General features: G+C 42.7%; 1 protein-coding gene across 34 annotated transcripts in view; it reads left to right on the forward strand.

Annotated features, from left to right (window-relative positions):
• LDLRAD4 (low density lipoprotein receptor class A domain containing 4) overlaps positions 1-24,286 on the forward strand; it is a 524,574-nt gene that overhangs the window by 472,361 nt on the left and 27,927 nt on the right. The window contains exon 1 of one of the 34 annotated variants that reach the window (XM_017649549.3): positions 15,403-15,627. The exons of 32 other annotated variants lie outside the window; for them this stretch is intronic. Coding sequence is in view for 1 of the 2 variants with exons in the window: in XM_017649546.3 (XP_017505035.2) it covers positions 16,259-16,328 (70 nt within the window). In the remaining variant the exon portion in view is untranslated. Of the gene's footprint in view, positions 1-15,402; positions 15,628-15,858; positions 16,329-24,286 lie in introns of those variants that run through there. One more of the 34 variants, XM_017649546.3, reaches the window with a different exon arrangement.

Here is a 24,286-nt window from a genome sequence, read left to right on the forward strand (position 1 = left end):
GGGGTCCCTGTCCCTTTTAGGCTTCCAAAAAGCACTCGCAGAAAAGAGAAAAAAAAAAGGGGAAAAACGCGCGATTTCCTCTGTCCTCAAGTGCCGGTCTCAGGCACCCGCCCACCGGTCCCGCAGGGAAAAACGGGGGATATTCTTTGTCCTCAGGCGCCGGTCCCAGCCACCCGCTCACCAGTCCCGCCACCGTGCCTCCCTAGCACTGGGGTCCCCGTCCCTTCAAGGCTTCCAAAAAGCGCTTGCCATAAAGAGAAAAAAAAAGGGGAAAAACGCGCGACCTCCTCCGTCCTCAGGCACCGGTCTCAGGCACCCGCCCCCAGGTCTCGCAGGGAGAAACGCGGGATATTCTTTGTCCTCCGGCGCTGTTCCCAGGCACCTCCTCACCGGTCCCACCACCCTGCCTCCCCAGCAACGGGGGCCCGTCCCTCTAAGGCTTCCAAAAAGCGCTCGCCAAAAAAAAAACTGCTCCGGTTTCTCTCCACCCGCCGGGAGCCGGGGGGAGGGGCGCTCGGGTCCCGCCGGGCTGGGGCTTGTATCTTACCCCCTTCACAAGGCGCTGGGTTCTTGCAGGTGTGGATGTGGTCTGGATGTTGTCCTGTGTCCTGTGGTCTCTATTTTAGGAAGATTTTTCTTTGTTATATTTTCATAGCTCTATGTGTTTTTGGGAGGAGATTTCCACTGCTCTACTCACGCCGCCATCTTGGCTCCCGCCCCAACTCTAGCCTTTTACCTTAACTTTCTGAACCATTAAGCTGGGCAAGAAGCTACCCTCTTCCACAGGATAAGAAATTCTTGCGAAAAAAGGAATCTCCAGCAGCGAGCGGACAGGACCCACGCCGCGCCCCGAGCCCCGCCGCGCGCTGCATCGGACATGCGCAGTCCAGCGGTGCCCACGCGCCGCCCCAGACCTCCTTCTTCTTTTTATCATTAGCTCCTTCCTCCAGAATCTTCTAATCTGTTTAAAATAATCTGTGGTAGGATAAAGACAGTGAAACAATAGTTGGATGCTGCTGCAAGCTGCCCTCCTCTGCTTGAGGTTTTGTCTGTGTGTGGTGACTCATGAGACTTAGAAGAGGAGCTGGGGCCACTGTGACACACACGGATTCATCCAGCAAGACTTGGTGTTTGTTATTGTTTGAAAATCCTTGATAGAGACCCAGAGAGAGTTTGCAGGAACTACATTTATACATTTTAATCAAAGTTTCTGCTGCTGTGCCCACTGGCTTTCATGACAGCCCAGCTTGTTTGGATGTTTTTCTCAGGGCTGGATTGTGGCATTGCAGCCACGCCTCTCATAGCTCCTTGTAACTCTGGGGGAAATATTCTCCCAACCCAGGGAGAAATACATTTGAAACCGAAAGCAGTCAAGGGGAGAAATAAAGTGGAAGAAACCCATTTATTGCCTACAAGCAGTTGTCCACTTCTGCTCGCCAGTGTCTCTCACGACCAGGCTGCAAAAAGGGGCCCCACCCAACCTCTCTGGTCCAGATATGCCCTCAGCTCCCCCTTGTAATTACCTGTTGATAAGGAGAGTCACTAAGGCCAGGTGAGAGATTCTGGAAATGTTGCAGTTTCTGGTAAAACCACACTACCCCAGAAGTCAAGAAAGAGTTGAGTCAAGGTAGCTGGCAGACAGAAGACGGTTGTCTCTAGCTCTTTCTCTGACAGAATGCATAGTTCTGTTACGGGGATTCCTGCAGCTGCTTCTAGCCTCTCCTTGGTCTGTCTTTCCCCAGGCAGGGTCATTACATCCAGGGTTGCCATAAGTAACACCAGGCTTCGATTGCAGTATTGATCAGGCTTTACATGGTGAAGCTAGAAAGAAACAAAAAATCAAAAGAGAGAGAAGAAACTCAGAAGAGGGAGAAGTGGAGTGTAGGAAAAGGAAAAGGGGCTTTGAGAAATAAGGAAAGCCCAGGGGAGGCAAATGGGTGGAGGTATGGTGGGGAGAATAAACAAGCAGATGGATGGAAGGAAGAGACTGTCCCTTACTGCACGGGGCACTGGCCTCTCCTGTAACAAAAAAATAGAAAGCAAATGAAGAAAGACAGAGGCAGGTACTGAGAATGTGTGGCAGGGTGTGTGCATATGTGTGTGTTCAGAGTCCACTTGTGTGTAGCAGACAATCCAAGTGACCCACAATCTGCAGCATCACACGGCGGGGGGGTGGGGGTGCCACTTTTTGCATGTCCTGAATTGTGCATTCGGAATTCACGTGTACCAGGAGCAGCTGCCCATCCCAAATGCCACCTCTGCTACAATGCCTCCTGGACCACCTGAGTCCTCACTGATTTTTTTTTCCTTTTCATATTGGCAGTGCTTATAATCTCTACCAAGGACTCACGCCATCATGGAATTATGGCTGGCAAGGGCCCATCGTATTGGATGTACATGATCAGCCTCTAGACCCAAGGAAGTCCTGCCTCCTGACTAGCCCTTTCTGTATCCATCAGACCTGCAGACATATTAAAAGCTCAGAAAGCACTTGCTGATCACTTGCCCTGGAGATTTAGTTTAACTTGGGTTTTTTTTTTTAACTTTTAAGGCATCTTACATTTAAAACTACTTTGAAAGACCAATTTATTTTTAATCCAGAGGCCTCATTATTTTCAAACGAAAAAGAAGAAGCAAAGCAGAGTGAGTTAGTAACCTCAAGACTGGAATTTTTTATGCTTTTTGTTTTAAGATTTTTTTTTAAGTATGAATAAAAAAGAGGAGACGGCCCTAACCCAGTAATCACGTGTGGGTTTTAGTTGACTTTAATTAGGGAGTTACAGGGCTACTTTGTTATCTTTGAACAATTAAAACACCCAGAGGAAGAAAGGCAGAATTCAAATCTTGTGCTCTGTTTGCTCACTGTAGAATATGCCATTTCTTCTCTCACTTAACAAGTTTTAAAAAATACCTTATAAATAAAAACTCTTTGGAGATTTTCTTGAGATTTTCTAAGGTACTAATTTGTCTAAATTAAAGATTTTTATTATAGGAAATGGTTTGGCATAAAAGATTTTTGACTTCCACATTTGATATCACAGGTAATTAGAATACGAATGAAGAGGTTAAGTAAATCAGCCTTGGCTTTTTGTTTCCTCCTGAAGTCAGCTAAAGTATGAAAGAATGTATTCCACAAGGATGTGTGCACGTGCACACTCATGCGTGCATGCCTGTCTGTATGTAGAGAGAGGAAGACAGCAGAATTTTTAAAGTAAATAGAGCAGTAAGGCAGTCTAGGATTGTGATTCTTTCTTTCATTTTTTTTTATTGAACTATAATTGATATACAATGTTATATTGGTTTCAGATGTACAATGTAGTAATTCAGTAATTATATATACATTACTAAATGTTCACTATAGTAAGTGTAGGACTATAGGACAATGACTGCAAACCCTGGCCACACACTAAAATTACCTGGGAAGCTTTAAAACTTACAGATGTCTAAGCCCACCTCTTAGGCCTCTGATTTAGTCAGCTTGAGATGAAGCCTAGGCTTTGGTATTTGTAAAATGCTCAGGTGATAAAATCTGCAGCAGCCTGTTGAGAAGCACTGCTTGAAAGAATATATGCAGAGTTAGTTCAAAAATTGTAAGCAAAGGAGTAATATAGAACTCGGCTGTCACTTGTGAATGAGCCCAATGAGAAATAATGCATGGTTTATAATTGTATGCTATTTATACATGCATTGTTTTATTTGATCTTTATGATACCATTAGGGCATTGAGGGTGACGATAACCATTTTATAGATGAAGAAACTCGTAAGGAAGGCTATGTGACTAATCCAGAGTCACACAATTTGCAGGTAGGACCTGGATCCTCCAACTAGAGGAACAATGCCCTGGTGTACACGTGTTATTAGTCTTCTGAATTACAACCACATACCTTAAAAAGACTTCATTAGTGTATTGCTGGTATGTTCCTGATGAAGAATTGAGTTTGGTAGAAAAAGATGATTTACCTTGTTTAATGGAGAGAAATGAAATATTTGAATAGTCAGTTACTCTTTCATCCAGTGTCTTTCCCTTAACCTACAGTGAGAAATACATCTTCTATCACAGCCCATTTGCAAACATGGACATGTACATGCAGAACCCAAACAAGCCTTCTTGTGGTGCTTATCCTTGCTACTTGCACTCTGATATTTCCCATTCTGTTTTGTTTCTTTAAATTCTGGTTGCAGCTGCCTACTACACCGACTGCCCTAATACGCTGTGACCCCAGGCTTGAAAAACACTGTACAGCTTCCCTTCCTTCTGAAGGCCTGAGAAGGGGTAAAACCATGATTAGGGAGCAAACAGCCATATGAGAAGATCTACTCTAGGCCAACAGTGAATACTATTTGGTAGAGTGTGCAGGAAATAATATTACAGGTGCCCTTGAACATCATGAGTGTTAGGAACACCGGTTCCCCCAACACTTCCGTACAGTGGAAAATCTGCATATATCTTTTGACTCCCCCAAAACCAGAAACCTTACCAATCACAGTCAATTCACACATATTTTGTATGTTACATGTATTATATACCATTTCCTACAACAAAACTAGAGAAAATGTTTTTTCAAATTGTTATAAATCTCCAAAATTTTCTAATGTTTTTATTGAAAAATATTTATGCATAAGTGGACCCACACAGATCAAACCGTACTTAGTAGACCTGGCAGTGTATAGTGACCATACTTTTAAAACCCTTTTAAGGAAAAATCACACAATAAAGAGTGTAGGTATGATTTTTTCAAGGCAGGATCATGGATGTTATGATCCCTTCAGTTTTTAATGTTGGAAATATTTAACTCTTGGAAATATGAGATCAGAAACAGGAGTATGAACATATAGCATTTATGATCTACACACATTTTAGAAGGAATTTGTAGTTTCTTCTAGAAATCATGTTTCCCAGTTTGGGTGTAGAAGGAAGCCAAAACTTGGTGAAGTGATTCAGGTTCTAGCAATTTCTTATGAATTTTATTATCTGACTCACATTTTAAAACTTGTTTGTATCAAAAGAGACTTTACATGTAGAAATATCATTTAAATTTTTTTCTAATTGCTTTTTCTTTTTGGTGGGGGTCAGGATGGCAGTCTAGTCTTGTTTCTCTGGCAAGATTGTGAGGTTTTTGCAAGCTGACCCGGGCATGGATGTCTCTTTTTCCCTTAGAGTGCTTTGCATACTGTTGGTTACAGAAGATATACTCTCTGATGCTTCACCTCAGGGAAGCTTAGCTTACATCTAGGTGTCTGATCTGTGGCTAGAAATGTAGGGGATTGTGCCAAGGATCATGGGAATGGAGGTGTTTGGTAGACTTACAACATTTTTCTTCTCCTCCCAAACTTCTGTATATCCAGAATTTCCATAACCATCCTCACTTAGCATTTGCATATATTCACACATGCACACCTGTAACTACACCCTACATACAGCACATCTGCGGGTCCTAGAGAGAGTGTGTCTGCAGAGGGGTGCTGTAAGGAGCAGCTCCCCTCTTAGAGGCAGCATGAGTGTGTGCCCATGAGCTTGCTCAGAGGGAGCAGAGCTCAGAGGAGGGAGGAGGTGGCTCTGGGCTCAGTCCCTTTGTCTGCCATGCAGCTGACAGTGTCAGCCACCGTAAGTTCTAGCCACTGCAGGTCCAACTTGTCCTTATTCTAAGCAATATTGTTTAATTTATACCCATTGTGAACCACTGGTTAATGTTGAAATAATAGTGAGGAGATTAAAAAATTATAATCACTTGGCAAGTTTATATCAATGTTGTCTTGCTCAGGTCTGTGTGTTTCATTATTCTGATAGATATTTCTGGCTTTTCAAAATTTAGTGTTAAAGAAGAGAAGTATGTTGATAATTACATTCTGGTTAATTTTATATTTATGGAAAAGAAAGATTGTGCACACCTAGAAAGATACTTGAAAACAGTGGCACAAAACATAAGTATTACAAAAAGAAACCTATTGATTATTAAAGCTGGAAATACAAAAATAATAAACAGTAAAAGAAATTGCTAATTGTTAATAATCATAAAACAATTTCATTTCACAGTTGTTTTTTTATTATATTGCTTTGTTAAGAAATAATTCACATCCCATAAAAGTTCCATTTAGAAGTGTACAGGTCAGTAGTTCTTCATATATTTACAGAGTTGTGCAATCATTACCATGATCTAAATTTAGAACATTTTTGTTACTCCAAAAAGAAACCTTGTACCTATTAACAGTCATCCCCATTTTCTCCCAAGCTCCTAGTTCTAGACAACCACATATCCTCTCTTTGTCTGTATAGATTTGCCGAGTTTGGACATTTCATATAAATGGAGCCATACAATATTTGGTCTTCTGTGATAGGCTTCTTTCACTGAGCATGATGTTTCTCAAGTTTCATCCATGTGGTAGCATTTATCAGTACTTCATTTCTTTTTTTGGCTGATTAATATCCCACTCTGTGGATGTACCACGTTTAGTTTATCCATTCACCTGTTGATGGACATTTGAGTTATTTCTACTTTTTGGCTATATATGTATATACGTCTTTGTGTTCATTTATCTTAGGTATATACCTAGAGTGGAATTGCTGGGTCACATAGTAACAATACTTAACTTTGAGAGGAAATACCAGATTGTTTTTCACAGCAGCTGTATCATTTCACATTACTGTCAATAAGGGATGAGGGTTTCCATTTCTGTATGTTTTCACAAATACTTACTACCAGTTTTTTTATTATAGCCATTCTAGTGGGTGTAAAGTGGAATGTCATGGGGGTGTTGATTTGCAGTTCCCTGATGTCTAGTGATGCTAAGCGTCTTTTCATGTGCAAATTGGCCACTTGCAGATATTCTATGAGAACTGTTTATTGGTTTGTCTTATTATTTTTGAGTTGTAAAGGTTCTTTATATATTCTAGATACAAGTCCCTTATCAGATATATGATTTGTAAAAATTTCCTCTCAATCCTTTACTTTTCCTTGATGGTGTCCTTTGAAGCACAAAAGCTTTTAACTTTGATTAATATGATGTATCAATTTCTCTTTGTTGCTTTTATTTTTGGTGGAATAAGAAGGCTTTTGGCTAATTAAAGATCACAAAGATTTGCTCCTGTTTTCTAAGAGTTTTATGGTTCTTAGATGTAAATATATATTCTATTTTGAATTAATTTTTATGTATAGTATGAGGAAGAGGTCCAGCTTCATTTGTTTTGCATGTGGATATCTAGTTGTCACATTTGTTGAAAAGGCTCTTCTTCCTGAATGATTCCTAAATGCTTTGTGTTTCCATGTGGTGATTTCATCACCTACCTATAAGGATTCCTCATTCTGAACAAAGAAATCTGGCTAACACTATAGTGGGTTTAAAAATTATCTCTTACTTTCAGTACTTTTTCAGCTCATAAATGAGTATGGTATTAAACTGGATAATTCCTTCAGGTTCCTTGGGATCGTTAGTATTAGAATCCCTAATGAGGATATTTTGAGAAAGAAAAGAAAGGGTTATGGACACAACAAGTTAGAAATAGGAAGGAAAAAAAGGAGGGGGTGCTTTTTTCTGGAAAACTCTGATTTTTATATATTTTTATTTTTATTTTTATTTACTTTCTTACACTACCAGCATAGAGCTGGCTGGCTACTTCATTTTTTCAGGGTCCAAGGAAAGGAAAGACATAAAAGAAAATACCCTTAATGTACCAGAGGACAGGTTTAGTTTAACACAAAGGAAAATTGCCCAGTGATACAATTAAGTTTGCTTCTAACACTGTCTTCCCTGAGGTGTGGACTTCCTGCTCAGATGGTGGGGGGGTGGGGGTGTTAAATGGTTTCTGTGCACTTCCAGCCCTTCTAAGAGCCTAGGTCTAGGAGAAGTAATTCATCGAATCTTTTAAATGGTGCTGTAGATCAAGGCCCTTCTGAAAACAGTATTTTTTTGGACCTGCCAGATTTAGAGTTAGCCTGATTAGTGGTTAGGATTTTCTGGAGAGAGACTTCCTGGTCCAATTCCTGCCACTGCCACTTACTAGCTGTTTGACATTAGGCATGTCACATAACCTCTCTGTGTCTCAGTTCTGTCATCTGTAAAGCTGGGACAGTAACTAGTACTCATATGGTACTTGTAAGGATTAAATGATTTAATTAAATGAGTAAAATACTTTGGAATACTGACTGGCACATAGTAAGTTCTATGTAAGTGTTAGCTATCATGATTATTATTATTTTTTATTTAGGGTAAGTACACTCCTGTATGCTCCTGCAGGACCTTCATTCATTTGCTCACCAGCTCCCTGCGGAGTGCTCTGCTGGGTGCTGCACTGAGTCATACTGGCCTCACTACTTCACTAGCTCTTCTCAGAACATGAACTAGAGGCATCATCGACAAGGACTGCTTCTGGCTTTCTTTGTATCCCGTCCCCTCACAGTGACTGGCACGTAGTAAGTGCTCAGCTCTGAAACCAGCACAATTGAGGATTGATTGAATGTTTTCAAAGACATCTGATTACCAGAAAGCAATGAGTGATTCTTATTTTTAAACCATATGTGTGCTAGGCGAGTGTTCAAGTGGCAGAGATGAGAACATGGTGTAGTTACGTAGATCTATGGATTATCTTGGATTTTCCGCCTGTGATTTATCCAGTGTTTGCCTTAGCTTATGCTCTAATACAATAGCCAAAACGCTGGAATGTGCCAAGACTTTATCTCTGCTTTTGAAGACAGTAATGCTTTTGCCAAAGTCAGGAACCTAAAGGTCTCAGAAGTATCTGGACATATCCTGAAATTTGGAAACAAAACAAAAAGGAGCTCCAGAAATGATAGTATGCCCCTCTTTTCCACAATCAGATTGTCCAAGCAATGCTTACAATTACAAAGGGACTGCCGCCTTAGAATCTTCAAGAAAAATGAACACAACATTAGTAATTTAGCAACAGCACACACAAAACATGGATGCTACATATGTGTGCCATATACCTTATGTGTAGAGAGAGTGTACAGTGTTTGCCTGGAGTGTAGTGCTAATAAAGTGTGTTTCCTTCTCTCAAGGAGTAGTTAAAGTTTTTATGGGAGTAAGAACTGGGAAGTGGTATGGTAATATCTGTGATCTGAGTTATAAACATACTGAGCCTCATGTTTTTATGACCTACACAGAAATAGGATGACTGGTGAAAGTTATTTAGCCTTCCAGCTTTGGGATGAAATTGAGAAATGTAAGATATTTGAAAAGCAAGTTAAAATATTTTTCTGAGTGACGTCACTGTATTAAACCTTCAAGTATTAAAATTAGCTATTCTAAGAATTAAAATATTTGGTATATTTTTACATAAAATATGTGTATATTCCACCTGAAATATGAAGGGGCTTGAATAGATCATTTCTAGTACCACTTTAAATATTCTCTTCCTGTGGAAAGCAGTATGGAGGTTCCTCAGAATGCTCAAAATAGAAATACCATTTGACCCAGTAATTCCACTTCTAGGAATTTACCCTAAGAATGCAGGAGCCCAGTCTCAAAAAGACATATGCACCCCTATGTTTATCGCTGCACTGTTTACAAGAGCCAAGATATGAAAGCAACCTAAATGTCCATCAGTAGATGAATGGATAAAGAAGATGTGGTACATATACACAATAGAATATTACACAGCCATAAGAAAAAAAGAAGATCCTACCATTCGCAACAGCATGGATGGAGCTAGAGGGTATTATGCTCAGGAAATAAGCCAGGCGGAGAAGGACAAGTACCAAATGATTTCACTCATATGTGGAGTATAAGAACAAGGGAAAACTGAAGGAACAAAACAGCAGCAGAATCACAGAACCCAAGAATGGACTAATAGTTACCAAAGGGAAAGGGACTGGGGAGGATAGGAGGGAAGGGAGGGATAAGGGCGGGGAAGAAGAAAGAGGGCATTATGATTAGCATGTATAGTGCGTAGTGGGCACGGGGAGGGCTGTGCAACACAGAGAAGACAAGTAGTGATTTTACAGCATCTTACTACGCAGATGGACAGTGACTGTGAAGGGGTATGTGCGGGGGACTTGGTGAAGAGGGGAACTTAGTAAACATAATGTTCTTTCTGTAATTGTAAATTAATGATACCAAAAAAAAATGAACCTATGGGGTCAGGATAATGTAATGGTTGTCCTGGAGCATGGTAGTGACTGAGAAGTGCTTCTGGGGGTGTGGGTCATTACATGGGTGTGTGCACTATACTCACCAAGTTGTACACTTACGATTGGGGCATTTTTTGGTGTTATGCCTCAATAAAACATTTAATCTAGCAAAAAAAAAAAAAGATTCTCTTCCTTCACGTCAGTTTTGTGAAGGCACTATCCATAGCCTTATTGATAGGAGACACTTTGGGGTGTGCTGGCCACAGCTGATCACCAGCAGAAGTGGGAATCTATTCCCAGAATCCTGCAATACCAGGACTCTACTTCCCTAGCATGTGGCTCTCTCAGGGAGCAGGGAGGCCCAGGAGAACATGAGAGAGCTAGGCCAGATTAATAGGAATGGATCAGTGGCATTTTCATAATTCTGTTCTTAAGAAGAGTCTACTCATGGTTCTTGAGTTTTGCCAGAAGGAAAAATTGGAATTCCTCTTAACATCTGTTCAGAAGTACTTCAGGACTCCTGGAGTTTTTATGAAGAATGCAAAATATCCTAGAATTGGATTCCAACACCAGAGACTCTGTTAAGATGATTAGTTTCATCATTATCATGAACCCTGACGCCATGTCATCCTCTATTGCTTCTCCTAAGGGGTGTGAATGGATCAGCAACAACACACCAGCACTGGTGGGAGGATAGCAGGACACACCTGCCCTGGGTGCTGAGCCCTGCCTTTAGCCCAAGAGGGCGGCATTACGATTTTACACACATGTGCACACAAACACTTGCATGTCAAGTAGTGTTCTTTAAAATCATTGTTGAGTGTCAGTGGCTTGGGCTCAAAACAGGAGATCTGGATTCTACTCTCATTTCCTCTAGGAGATGGGCACAAGTCACAAATTCTTTGAGCCCTAGGTTTGCCCATTTAATTAATGTTTGAATTAGAGCAAAATTTCAGAAACTTTCATGTACAGATGAATCACCTGGGAATTTTGTCCAAATGCAGCCTCTGGTTCAGTAGGTCGGGGGGGCCTAAGATCCTACATTTCTAATCAGCTCCCTGCTATTGCTGCTGATATTGGGCCTTGGACTACACTTGGAGCAGCAAGAGTTAGATGTGTTATTTTATGTCATCCTTCCAGCCACACTGTGATACATGGGTATTCTTAGCCTCATTTTACAGATGAGGAAACAGCCTTAGTTCAAGGTGACAGTCAGATGGCAGGACTGGAACCCATCCTTGGGTCTAACTTGTCCCTGAATTTAGCCACTATGAAGACTTTAAACTTCTTCCTTTTTCTTCTGGGACTTAGAAGAGTTAACTGCAGTTTTCAAAGGTAATCACTTAGTTAGGGAGTAGCTTAGCCATTATGAAAATCTATGCCGCCATAAATGCAGAATAATATATAATTTTTTTTCCATTAGAGAAAAAAAATACTATTGGGTATAGATGATATGTAAGGTAAACTCCAAAGTCTGTTAAGACAGGGAGTATTGTTGCATATTAGGAAGCTACTTTTAGGCTATTTATTTTAGCTAATTTATTTAATAAACTTTTAACCAACCTTGTCAGTTTGTTCCATAGTATTGCATATTTTTATATTTGCTGACATTTCTATGAAATGGTGAGGTATTAAGTACTGTGGAATACATGCAGAATATTCACATTTCTATACAAAAACCTCTCTGTTGCAATTTTTTGAGCAGTCAGGACACATTAGTAAATTACTCCATGCTACAGGCTCATGTCCACAATTATCAAACCATTACTGTGTTTTGAGTCTGTAGGAGTAAAAGTTTGTGTTCATTTAAAATCCTCATTCATGACCATAAACAGAGCAAACTTACTTAAAATGTACTGTTTTGTTTTCTAGGGGCCAAATTCTAAGGCTTAATTTTTATGTGGAAAACTTCATCTCAGAGCAGAATTTTACAGCATAGTCATAAACCTCAAAGAATAGGAATTTGGAATGGGCCAGGCCATCCGTTCTTAACCAGTCACATTAACAGGCTTACAAGACACATGGCAATGGTTCTGAGAGTCTCTGACAACATGCAGAGACATACAGAATCTTTAATGTAGATTTTCAAGTTAGTGCCCAAAAGGAATCAGGTAGTCAGGCTAAAAAAAGTCCAGATAAGTCTGTATTGATCTGCTGACCTAGTTAGTTCTTTGGTTAGTTTCAATGAACTTCAGTTTGTTGATTGTTGGAGAATTCTAAGTTCACCGCCCACTGAGCAGAATGTTGGGTGGGTGGATAGGAGCTTCTGGGTCAGCATTACAACTCCCAGCCTGCCTCTTAGCAGCCATTTATTTACCTTGGACAAAAGGCTCACCCTCTCTGAGCCACAGCTCCCTCCTCTGTGAAGTAGGAATAATGAAATGTACTTCACAAGTTGGTATGAGTAAAAGATCAGTGCTTTAAAGTACCTAGTACATAGCAGTTTATAAATGCTAATTTTCTGCTGTATAGCAATTGTGAAAATTTGTATTGTCAGTAAGAGATACCTGTTGAGGGTGGGAACTTGAGGGGGAGAGACAACAGGGTACACCAGGAAGCCCAGGGTACACCAGGATTGGCCCAGGCCAGGTGATAAGCCAGGTTGTATGAATCAGTAAGATTCTGGGATAGCAGAGCACCCCTTTTACCACCCAGAGACTCTCATTGAAGGTAATGAGCTCTATATAGTCCCTGAGCTAAAAATTTCTGCCCAGTGCTGCCTCTTTTAGCTGTTCAGCTCACAGATGCTCCCAGTTTCCAAAGCTTGTCATATTCAGATCTCAGCTGGAAGCAAGTCCTCAGAGCTTGTTCACTTCCTTAAATAAGCATCTACGCGCTGAAGGCACCTGAGACGAATTCAACCCTACAGAAAATGCTTGTTTGCCAGATTATATTGAAGATCAGTATGTTTTCCTTGTAAGGACTATAACTACTTAGTAAATACTTGTCAGAAGAATTAAAGAACTGAAGACCTTTATGGAGAAAACCTTGAAGATTGGGTAGAGTGAGCTTGTGAAGGCAGAGCTCTTGAGGTCTTTACTGCACTCAGCAGACCCAGTGAAGTGTCTGTCCTGGGCGACCCTTCCTCAAAGCATTTCTAAGACCTTGCCTGTACACAGGGAAACCTTGTACAACTTTGGAACATGTTATCAACCACTAAATTCACACTGGTAAAATCACTTAGCCCTTTGGGGTACTACTCATTTTAAAGATGTATATTTAAAGACAAGGAGGGAGGAAAGAGTTCTTGAATGCAAATGTTTTTTACACTTTCCTACTTAAGTGTTTTTGTTAAGCAGGCTAGTGTCCTCCCACACCCTTCTGCTGTGAGTTCTGCCATTTTCTCTGAATTAAAGGAAAAGAAATATTGGCACCTATCAGTTTAAAAGCCCCAGTGACCCACATGCTGTCAGGACCAGCCAGCTGAAGTGTTTGTCAGGGCATGAAGCCCCGGTCACACTCTGACATCTATGCTTTTTTTCTGAAGCATCCTTATCAGGCCAGTTCTTAAAAGGGAATAGAAACAAAATTAAGGCCACCACCTGGTGACTTAGCCTCAACAACCCCTCAGTGAATGCTGAAGAGAGGCAACTCCCTGTGTTAACCAGGCGGCTTGGCTAGCACACAGCCTGTCCCATGGGAACCCACACAGGAACCTACACCAGCCAGCTGTGTGCCTGCTGCAAGGTTTGGGCAACACTTTGAAGTAAACTGTTATCCATAAACTTAAGAGCTTTGAAAGTGATTTTAAATAGATTAAACAGTGAGAATGATTAAACAGAATGAACAAGGAGTTTAGTTAAGATTGACTCCCATAACCCAAATGCCCAGTGATCAGGAAGCCAGCCAGATAAAATAAGTGTGTTAAGGCGAGGTGGAAAACCCTACAGCCTTTAAAAATGAAAAAATATATTGATTTTTCTGACACATAATATATGTACATTAAATAATGTTAAACCCCAAAGTAGACTATCTGCAACTACTTAAACATGCAAATTTTTCCATCAGCAGTCGCAGATTTTCAGGCCCATAATGGTGGCTAAATCCCTAATTTTCAACAACAGACATGAATGATAGTCATATGCAAATTTTTGGATATTCCTCTTTAAGGACTTGGTTTCACAGTGATCCTGTTACCATGACTAAACTGATGAGAAAATGCCATCCGCAGACAGCAGCGACCTAGGCCTCCAGGGACAGGAAGAGTGGCTCGCTGCTCTCTGATGCCGGCCCTTCTGAGGGGCGTTCCTGCTCAGCACACGTGGGCCCTAGCCCAAGCCCCACCCTCTAAATCCACCCAGCGGAGTGCTGAGGCTCTGATAAAAAATCAGGGAAAGTATAACACAAAAGGGGAACATTGAGTTTTAAATTTAGAAATTGCTCAAGAAAAATCAAACTGTCTTGACTGGCACATGCAAATGTGTGCAACTGTTAATTTTCCTGGTGAAATTCCCATTTCTTTCATCCGCATGAAATCTCTGAGAAATCTTGACTAATCTTTTGTTCCTTTCCTACCCCACCCTTGGTAATTAGAACATGAGATAGTGATGTCTTCTGGCCAACCTGAGGGCCCAGCAGTGACATCAAGCCCAGACACTGCTACTGGCCCCAGGTGACACTGGGGCAGACAGCAGGGACTGGCTGCTGATATAACTGCCCTCATTTCTCATGCTGGTAGTAACCAACAGAGTTTAGTTTTGCTTTGACAACTCCTCGGACAGCCAAGACTATTGTTATGGCCCACATGTCATTGCTGTTTACCCTAAATAAGGAAAAACAAAGGTTATTTTGGGCACAGAGCAGTGCTTGTGGCAGGGGTTATTTGCAATATCACCATGGCATGCTGCCCTGCTCACTGTGGCCACACCATAATTTCTTCTGAAGAGTGCTGCGACAGACAGGCAGCCTTTTCTTACGTCTCTTCACACAGCCCCAGGGCAGCAGCATGCACCTGAGCTGCTTTGTGGACATATAAAACAAACTGTTTAGACTACCTCAAGGGAAAAAAGACTGTGCTTACACCAAAATGAATCAGGAAAAAGCGCTCTCCTGAGATATATCTCTGCTTTCATGTTTGAATTGCCTTTTTTTGGTACCTGGGATTCTTTTCTCTAATTTCTAAACCTTGTAAATTACAGCTGCATAGTAAGAGTTAGAGTCCTGTCTTGATAGGCTTCTCTGTGGCTTATTTGTGCTGCCATGCACTGAGAAGTAACGATGAGAACGATGAGAACGGGTAGAGGAGAGGAGCTGCCGGAGAAGGGAGGGCACAGGGAGTGGGGGCAGGGGCTGGAGGAGCACCACCAGCATCTTTCCCTGTTGACTTTGCCAGGCGCCAGTGCAGAGCTTAACTGCAAGAGCCATGCAAGCTGCTCCCATCAGTTAGACTCTGGGGCAAGGAGGACCCGGAGGACAGCCGCAGCTCGGCTTCCACGTGAGGGACGCTGTGGGGGCATTCTGAGCCAGACGTGCTCTTGAAGCTGCACCCACAGCCAGGAAGTGCGGGTGGCTGGGCAGCCCTGTGTGTGCCTGCTCTGCTCGGTAAGCTCTGTTTGCATTTCTTAAACTCTCAAAGCTTCTAGCAGCTATCAAGGGAAGAAATATTGTGTTGAGATTTGCAGACTTCCTACTTTCTGCCTTGTCTGGTTTGATATTTGCCTGTTGGAAAGATTATTGAACACAGTAGAACAGGATAATCTGTCCAGCTGCATTCCGTTCTGTGTGTAATGTGTCCTGTGTAAGGCCAGGCGTGAGAAATGTGGGTTCATCATTGCTATGTGTTGCCATAGACAACACTGGGTCCCTGTCTGCTCTAAGGATTTGAGACCCTGGGCTTGTTATCTGCTCTGTGACACTGCCGGCTTCCTGCCACAGAGCTCCTGATTTCTGTGGATGGCAGTTGATAATTGGTAGCCAGTCTGTGGTCAGAGCCACAGCATTGGAGTCTAGCACCTGGGCTGTGCCCCGCTGATACAGTCGAGAGACAGACAGAAACACACACACACTCACACATACACACACACACACACACACTCGCGGGCTCACACCCCACCCCATGCTGGCTATAACTGCAGCTCTGAGCTGCCTGGAGAGGAGCTTCCCTGAAGCTGAAGGGATGCTTTGACCTGGGGGCTGCATCACGGTTGGACTCCCCCTGGCAGAGGACTCGATTATGTCCAGTGACCCCCTCAGCAACAGCACACTGAAGGAGGCCCCGTTTAAAGACCTGTTCTTGAAAAAAGGTACACCTCCATAGGCCAGCTGTGACTGATGCCTGCTCTCCGGGGTTTGTTGTACTTGTTCTTGGAGTTTGGTCTGAGGACAGAGTTGAGAAGAGTGGAAGCTCTTTCTAGAGAAGTTTGTGTTTACCTGAGAGGGGTCTGTCAGCTCTGAGACGATCCGGGCTGGACTCTCCTCAGGAAGATGTGTTTCAGACTTTTCATCTCCTTTCTTGTCTGCCATCAGTCTGTTCATGTTGAAGATGTTACATGTAGATACACAAGTTTCTTGCTTTGGAGTTTTGTTTTTTTCAAATGATCTATACATGCGGCTAGGGTCCCCCACCTCCCACCCACCCATTGCCCTGCGGAAATTCTGTAACTGCTAGACTCGTGGCCCTTTTTTTTTTCAACCTGAGTCATTGAAAACAGCATTTTAAAGAAAGGATGTATTTCTCAGAATGTGAGTGATGCACTGGGTGGTTTCTCAGGCCACCAGTGCAGGAACAGTAAGTGTTAGGAGAGAACTAGACTGAGAGGGAGACAGAGAGTGCCAAGGGAGGTGAGAGACGGACTGATGCCTGGCTGCAGAGCTCTCAGAAACCTCTGCTCTTAACTGTGGATAAGAGAGTTAGTTGTGCAGTTGTATATTTTTCTGATACACTTTCCTAAATTAATAATGGGGTGGGGGTGAGGATAGATTTTAAGTAAATCCTATAGAGGGAATTTTGGTTTTATGTATGTACTTTTTCCCATTTATAGCATGGCAGAGGGGTAGATTTTTAAAAGGTTTATAATTGCTCTTACTCCTCTGATGTGCTTTCAGAAAATTCTGTCAGTCATCTTTCATTGGAGCATATTTAGCTAAACTTGTTTCTAAAGAGATCATAAAATCCTAGATTCGAAAACGCATGGTGAGAAGTTGTATTTAATGGATGCTTGGGCCTTAGTAAATTGAAGAGATGTTATTCCGGCTGGGTGGACTCGCAGTGTCTGTGTCTAGGGACCCTGTAATCAGTCTCACTGCTGACTGCACCTTCTTGTCAGTGCCATCTAAGGCTCCTGCCTTGGCCTGGAATCAGGTGGACATGCCTAGGCCATACCTTGCCCTCAGAGGGCCTTGTGCCATTTGGTTGTGATCTGTTCTCATCTCTTCTCCTACAGATCACAGGTATAACCTCCCACATGTATTATCATGCAAAACATTTTATATAAATATAGGAATATAAATAGGGTTCTGTAAACATGTGACCTATAGCAACCCTGAGGCTCTTTCCCCAGTCAGTTGCCTTGAGTAGTAATAGTTGAATAACTGTTATGGAATATGAAAACCTTTAGCAAAACTTCACCACCAAAGTCATTAGTTAAGTGTTTGGTAGAATATGGTTCTGTGCTAGGCACTGTTAAAAGCAGATTAGACACTTGGGGCCCAGCAGTTGGGGTCCCTTCCTTCTAGGGATTTATTCATCAGTTTATCTATAATGAGCACCAATTTGGTATGCAGGCATGTGCTACCTGCTGAGGACGCTGTCCCAACACTCACTCGTTGGGGGAAGAAGACCAGAAGATGGACACTAATGAGACAGTGAAAAGTGCTGTGACAGGCAGAGCACAGGAGTGAGCCCATCACTGAGGGGTTAGGAAAGGGCTCCTCAAGGAGGATGAAGCTGGGCAGTGACGGCCAGTCCGTGCATTCCTGGGGGCTGCCTCTTCTCCTCTTCTGCTGCTCTATTTGTTTTAGGACAGATTTGAGTAGCCAACTCATCCCAAGGAAAAGAAAACTCAAAATGTATCATGTGATCATTAGCATTATACCTCTATTTTTCCTTCTGAACTTCAAGCTGTGAAGTTATTCTTATGACAGAGGCTGAATTTTCCCCCCTCAACCATGGTCTTTAATGAGCGTGAACTTTAATTCAAGCATTAGTCTCCAAGAGTATTTTTATACCAACATTTCACAAACTTGAGGCAATTATAGTCTATGTAGATTCCAACTCCTGTCCCCACCCATCTTCCTACCCCTACTGCCCAGTCTCTATAGGATTTGGGAAAGAATTTACCAGACTTTAGGAACATTCAGCCCTTTAAAAGTATCTTGGAGCCATAAATAAAGAGTAAAACACCCCTAAGACCATCTCCTCTCTCCACATGCATCTCCGCCAGGAGGATGGAAAGGGAGTACAGACACACGTTCATTCTGCCTGACCCATGGTGGGGACCTAGGAGGGCCCCCTGGCAGAGAGGGTGCCTGCAGTGTGAGCCTCTGTGGCAGCCAGCTGTGGTCTCAGCGTGCCAGTGGGATCTAGCACTTAGCGAAGTGCTGGTGCTGGGGTGGGAGAGGAGCCATTCATGTGGTGTGAGGGGCCTAGGGGGGCATTCAGCCCTTGGTGCCATCACAGCAAAATGCATGCCACTTTCTCTGAATGCTGCCAGGGTGTCTGCTTGGCCTGGTGAAAGGGGTGGGCTCGTGGGTCTCTCATTAGATGCACACACTTTGCCCCTCTCGACCCCATTATAGGGTCTGTAAGGGCATAAATTACCCATCTGGACCTTAAAAATAATTAAACATTTAGAAAACAGGACTTCCATGAAGGATAATATATTAATGGAGGAAAGACCAAATGGAAGATGGTGTTAACCAACCCACAAATAGAAATGAGTGTTATATTAGGAGCCTAAGGTGGTAGAACCACACTTCCCCAGAATTCTTTAAAAATAGTGCAGACGCTCATGCTTCTAATATGAGTCAGTTCAGCTCTTCATAAAACCGGGGATAGACCGACAGACCTCACACAATTTCTTCGGTTCCTGTAATTCTCCACTGCGCAGCTTGGAATTTCTTGGAGATGTTTCTATAAAAATAGATGTCATCATCACCATCATCACTATCACTGTTTTATAGTAATAAGGTGTCATGATGCCTTCCTGTAAATTTTAGACTACAGCCCCTGAAAGGAGAGGGAGTGTGAAATTTTGATTTTGGACTAAAATTCTTTCCTAGCATGGCCTGCTTTGTGGCATTCTGTTGACGTCAGCAGCTATGGGATCAAAAGCTGGCAGTAGACTGTATTCAGAATCCATATTGGGCATGTGAAATTTTGGAAACCCTAAAGTATCTTACTGTTTTCTCAGAACTGTACTATTCCTGTAGGTTTTTTAAAAAATACATTTGTTTTAATAGTTCTTCCAGAATTCATTGTTTTTTAAGCCTTGCCTTCCCAGCCCATCCCCCAAAACCAAAACCACATGAATTTTCCTTTCTGTGTACCCACAGTTCTTTGTGCCATTGCACATTGCCTCTCCCTTACCACAGGAAAACAGACATCTTGTAGGGCCAGACGTGGCAGACCAGGGGGCGGGAGGGACAGCAGGGCCCCGTGCAGTGCCAGGTCTCAGCTGGTGTCTGCCTCCCTTTGTGCCCAGACTGCTGCTCCCAGGCATAGGCTTGAGTGCCACCTTGATTCTCAGGAAGCAGTAGCATATGTGTGTCTGTTTGGTAAACATGCCTCTTCAGGCCCTGTCAGAAGGGTTCCCTGTGGAGTGGATGAGGGTCTCACTGTGCCTTCCGTCACCCTGTACACAGCTTTTGCATCCTGGGCCTCTCAAGTTGGGAGCATACCGAAGAGAAATGAATGAGGTGGTAGGCAGGAGGGTGTGTATGTGTGTGCACTTGTGTGGAGAAGCACGGCACCAGGACCTGCCACCTCGAAGGGATTGTGGTTTCGTCAGGAAGTGGAGAGTGCTCGGCCTGCCTGAGCCCTGAGTGTGTAGCGCGGGGAATCGCTGGGTGAGGTCCTGAGAAGCCCCTGAAACATCTTGGTTGAGATCAGGAGTACAGAAATCTTGAAACTGGATACTTTGAAGAACGGGTGTGCTGAATTTCATCGGATACATTCGCAAGTGGAAATGCAAGGTTGTGTCATGTTTTGCTAGTTTTGTTTTTTGATGTAAAGCTTCTTTTACTTGCCCTGTGAAAGTTGTTTCCTTGAGAAGGTATAAAACCAGGTCTTCGGTGACAGAGCCACATACAGCGACTGGCAGAACACTTTGGGGCCCTGCCTGCCTCTGAGCAGTCTCCATTTGGGGCTGGGGATCCTTGGGGAAGGTTCAGGAACAGCAAAGGAAGGGACAGGGATCATCTATGCCCATTACTACCAAAGATATGGGGAGGGCGGGAAGGCAGGCGGCCAGACTTGTAGGGCCACAGCCCCCTTCCTGTCTGCCAGGCAGTGGAGATCCTAGGATACTGTGGTTTTTACTTACTTGGCCTTTTATGATGCATTTTTCTAGAAGAATTTCCTGTTTAAAGTGAAAGAGGGTGTGGGAGGACAGGTATGGGTGGGTGTGCTTAGAGGCGGTCTTGGAGAAAGAGGTTATTGGTAGCATGGGACTCTGGGTCTGGACATCATTATGCTTGACCCTACACACCCTCCCTCTGTTTACCCATTTTCACTCTGAGAATCCTCTGGACCCCTTCTGGGGGGGGAGTATCTGTAGCCCCAAAGAGAGTAAAACCTTAATCTTTTCCAGTTGTTTGAGAAAACAGTCTCTCTTCATTGTCTGGTGCCAAGTTCAAAGTGAGTGTCTGCTGTATATCTGGTGCTGCACGGCTCTGCTGGGGCTCTGTGCCCAGGGGTTCTGTGGCATCTTGTGGGTCCCTGACATTGAGGACTGAAAGCAACACCACAGGCGACCCTGACCTGCAGCCAGGGGCTGAATCACGGCTGCTCTGCTTGCTGTTGCCCCTCTGTCTGATCAGGTGGCCAGGCCTTTGGGACCTGGGCCATCCCTGCCTGAGAGCTGCTCCTCATAGCTGGGCCGTGAACCACAGTGAGTGGTGCTGCAGGAACCTGGTTCCGGCTGGCCTCTGCTCTTGCCCTGTCCCAAGTGAGAATGCCCATGAACCCTGTGTCCTGTGTACCACAGATACACCTGCCGTGGCTGTCCTCCTGCATAAAAACTTAGGACAGCAACCCAGGAGATGCCCTGACCACATATCAGATCCTGGCATCGAGAGTGTCCCCGAGGTGTCCAGGCTGGTAGGGTTTGTACCAGAGCACCTACTACCAGTCATTTAGACCACAATTCTCCACGTGTGGCCAAGGATCCCTGAGGAGCCCCGAGCCCCTCCCAGGTGGTCAGCAAGGCCAGTCTCCTACATATTCCTCATCCAAAGCAGCGTGTCACAGAAGAGTGAAAGTGAAGCAGAGGAGGACCTGACTGTCTTCTTCTAAGACAGATGTCAAAGAGATGTGTACAAGTGTAAAGCAACACTGTTCTTATCATTATGTGTTTTTGTTTGGAAAAATAACATATATAACTATTAAGTATTATATATGTTAACATGTAATAAGTTTATTTTTAATGAATAAATACTTAAAATTTTCAGTTTTAATTTCAAATAAAATCAGTAGAGGTCATCCGTACAAACAAAGCTCTTTTGAGGGTAATCAGTAGCTTTTAAGAGTATAAAGAGTAACCAAACCAGAGCATTATCATGCTAACATACCAGGGCACTGAAGAGGGTGTACAGTAAGTGTGGTGGACACGCGGGGCAGGGTGGGTTTCCAGGGTGCTGGTCCACAGGGTGGTGGGCAGGGCTATACTCACGGTGTGTGACAGGAAAGCTGGTGAAGTGCAACCTACAGAGCAAGCTGTCCCTCTGAAAGAAAGATTCTATACCTGTTTCCCACAGTTTCTTTCTTCCCCTTACTTGCAGTGAACTTTTTAATATAATGTTAGATCAGAAGGTTTATGCCTTTCAGAGAGTATGAAATGCTCTATGTGCTGTCTCAGACCAAAGGAAATAAAATCTAGAGCAAATAAAGATATAAGTGTAAAAATGCAAACTATAAAAATTGTAGAAGAAAAAATACTTTTAGAATATTGGAGAAGACTTTAATCAAACAGGAGGCTTACAAACATAAAAGAAGATGGTATTAGATGACATAATAATGTTTATCTTCTATAGAGCAACTCAGCAGAATTTAAAGAAGTGACACACTAGGAGAAAATATTTGTAACCCATGTAGCAAAGATGTATGGTCGTAATATGTAAAGACTGCTTACAAATAAATGAGAAAGAAGTGGGAAAACTATAGATAAACTGATATGAACTAATAAGATTATGCAAAATAAAACTACAAATTACTAATAACCATTTTTTAGAATAACAAATTACTAATAATTACTAATTACTAGTAATTGGGGAAATACATATTAAAACAAAATATATATTTTTGTCCATCAGATTAGAACAAGTGAAAAGGCTGTGCACTGTTAATGAGGCTGTGGGAGCATGCCCTCTCCTGGCAAGAGCCTTTTTAGAAGGCAGAGGCTTGTACCCAGTAGCATTTAAAAGGATATGTCATTGACTCAGAAATTTTCAATTTTAGGAATCTTCCCTGTAGAGATACTCACAAATGTGGGTCAACACACAGTCACATACATTCACTCACATGCATACACAATCTTTTGGTAATAAAAGAAAAAAAGAAAAGAAAACACCTAAACATCCATTACTGGGAGAATATAAGTTCCAGTATATGCATATTCTGGAATAGATAGCCACCGTAATGAGTAAGGTCAGTTTATAAATATTCGTGTTTAAAGATGTCTGTGATGTATTAAGTGAAAAAAAAGCAGAACAATATATGTGTACAATAATTCCATTCATTAAAAAGAAGAAAGCCCTTATTCAATAGGCACATGCACAGAGATACACAGTGGGAGAACTGTGCTACCCCCAGGATGGCGTGAGGTTAGGTGGGGGGTCAGGGAGTGCTGCAGGCCTACAAAGGAGAACTTTTGCATTGTACACTGTGTAGTTTAAATTGTCAGGAAGTCTTCATTATTTTTATAGTAAGAATCCTTTTCAGATAAACACAGACATTCCCCCAAATTTTCACAGATATATGAAAATATAATTTGATTCCTTTGCTACAAATGGTTATCTGTATGGCTTTCCATATTCAGGAAAAGATGATCTAGAAAGCCATCTTCCAGTTGAAGAATTAACACATGAAGACTTTGTGTGGGACCACTTATTATAATCATCACTTTTACCTCTTTCCAAGTCCATGAACAATGATGGGTTTTTTTGGGGAAAAGAAAATTTGTCAATTACAGGGCATGACTTAACCTGAAAGGCAATTTATGAACACTCCGCTGTTCATCCACAAAATAGAAGAGTTGGTAAACAAAGCATTCTTTTGGGCTGCTCTACATGCTACATCAGTTGCCTTTGACCTGAACAGAATTAACTCCCTGCTTCCCTGTCTGCTCATCACGGGGGTGATGACCCTTGGTTGGTGGCTTGCTCCCCCGATACATTGCCACAGCCTCTCTGAGATGCACTCATTGTCTTCTGTGGCCAGTGCAGGCCTCAGTTTGGTCTGCAGTAGCAGTCCTCCCAGGAAGCATGCCTGTGCAGGTGGGCAGAGCACACCTGGAGCCACTTGGCCCAGAACCCGCTCTGGGCTTCAGGTGTGTACACCCTAATTCACTGATTGATCTTTTGGTGATGAAGCCACTTAACTACCTGACACCACAAATACAAAATAAACAGAAATAGGTTCCTGATCATAGTTTCATGTGAGAGACAAACTGAAAAAACATAGCAACATCTTGTGTCATAAGTGATGAAGTAAGGGATCCCCAGCCACACAGCTGGGGAGGCTTCACATGGACACCAGTTACACAGGGTATCCTGGTCATGGGAAGGTCATGTGTAAAGGCAAAGACAGTGTTTCTAGGCTAACAAGCATGTCACACATCCCACAGACTGAGGATAAATAAGGGCTCATTTATCTGTGCTCCAATCACAAAGGTCCCTGTCTGTGCCCTCTGACTGGGAGCAGTTTCAGACTTTTCCAGGAGGTTCCCACCATGAAGAGTTCTGACAGTCCCTTGGAGGTGTTTGGGTGTACGTGAATTTGGTGGCTCCCTGTGGGTTTCTTCCTCACAGGAAGTAGATGCTCAGA

The sequence above is a fragment of the Manis javanica genome, chromosome 9 (genome assembly GCF_040802235.1).
Source record: "Manis javanica isolate MJ-LG chromosome 9, MJ_LKY, whole genome shotgun sequence".
NCBI lineage: Eukaryota > Metazoa > Chordata > Mammalia > Pholidota > Manidae > Manis > Manis javanica.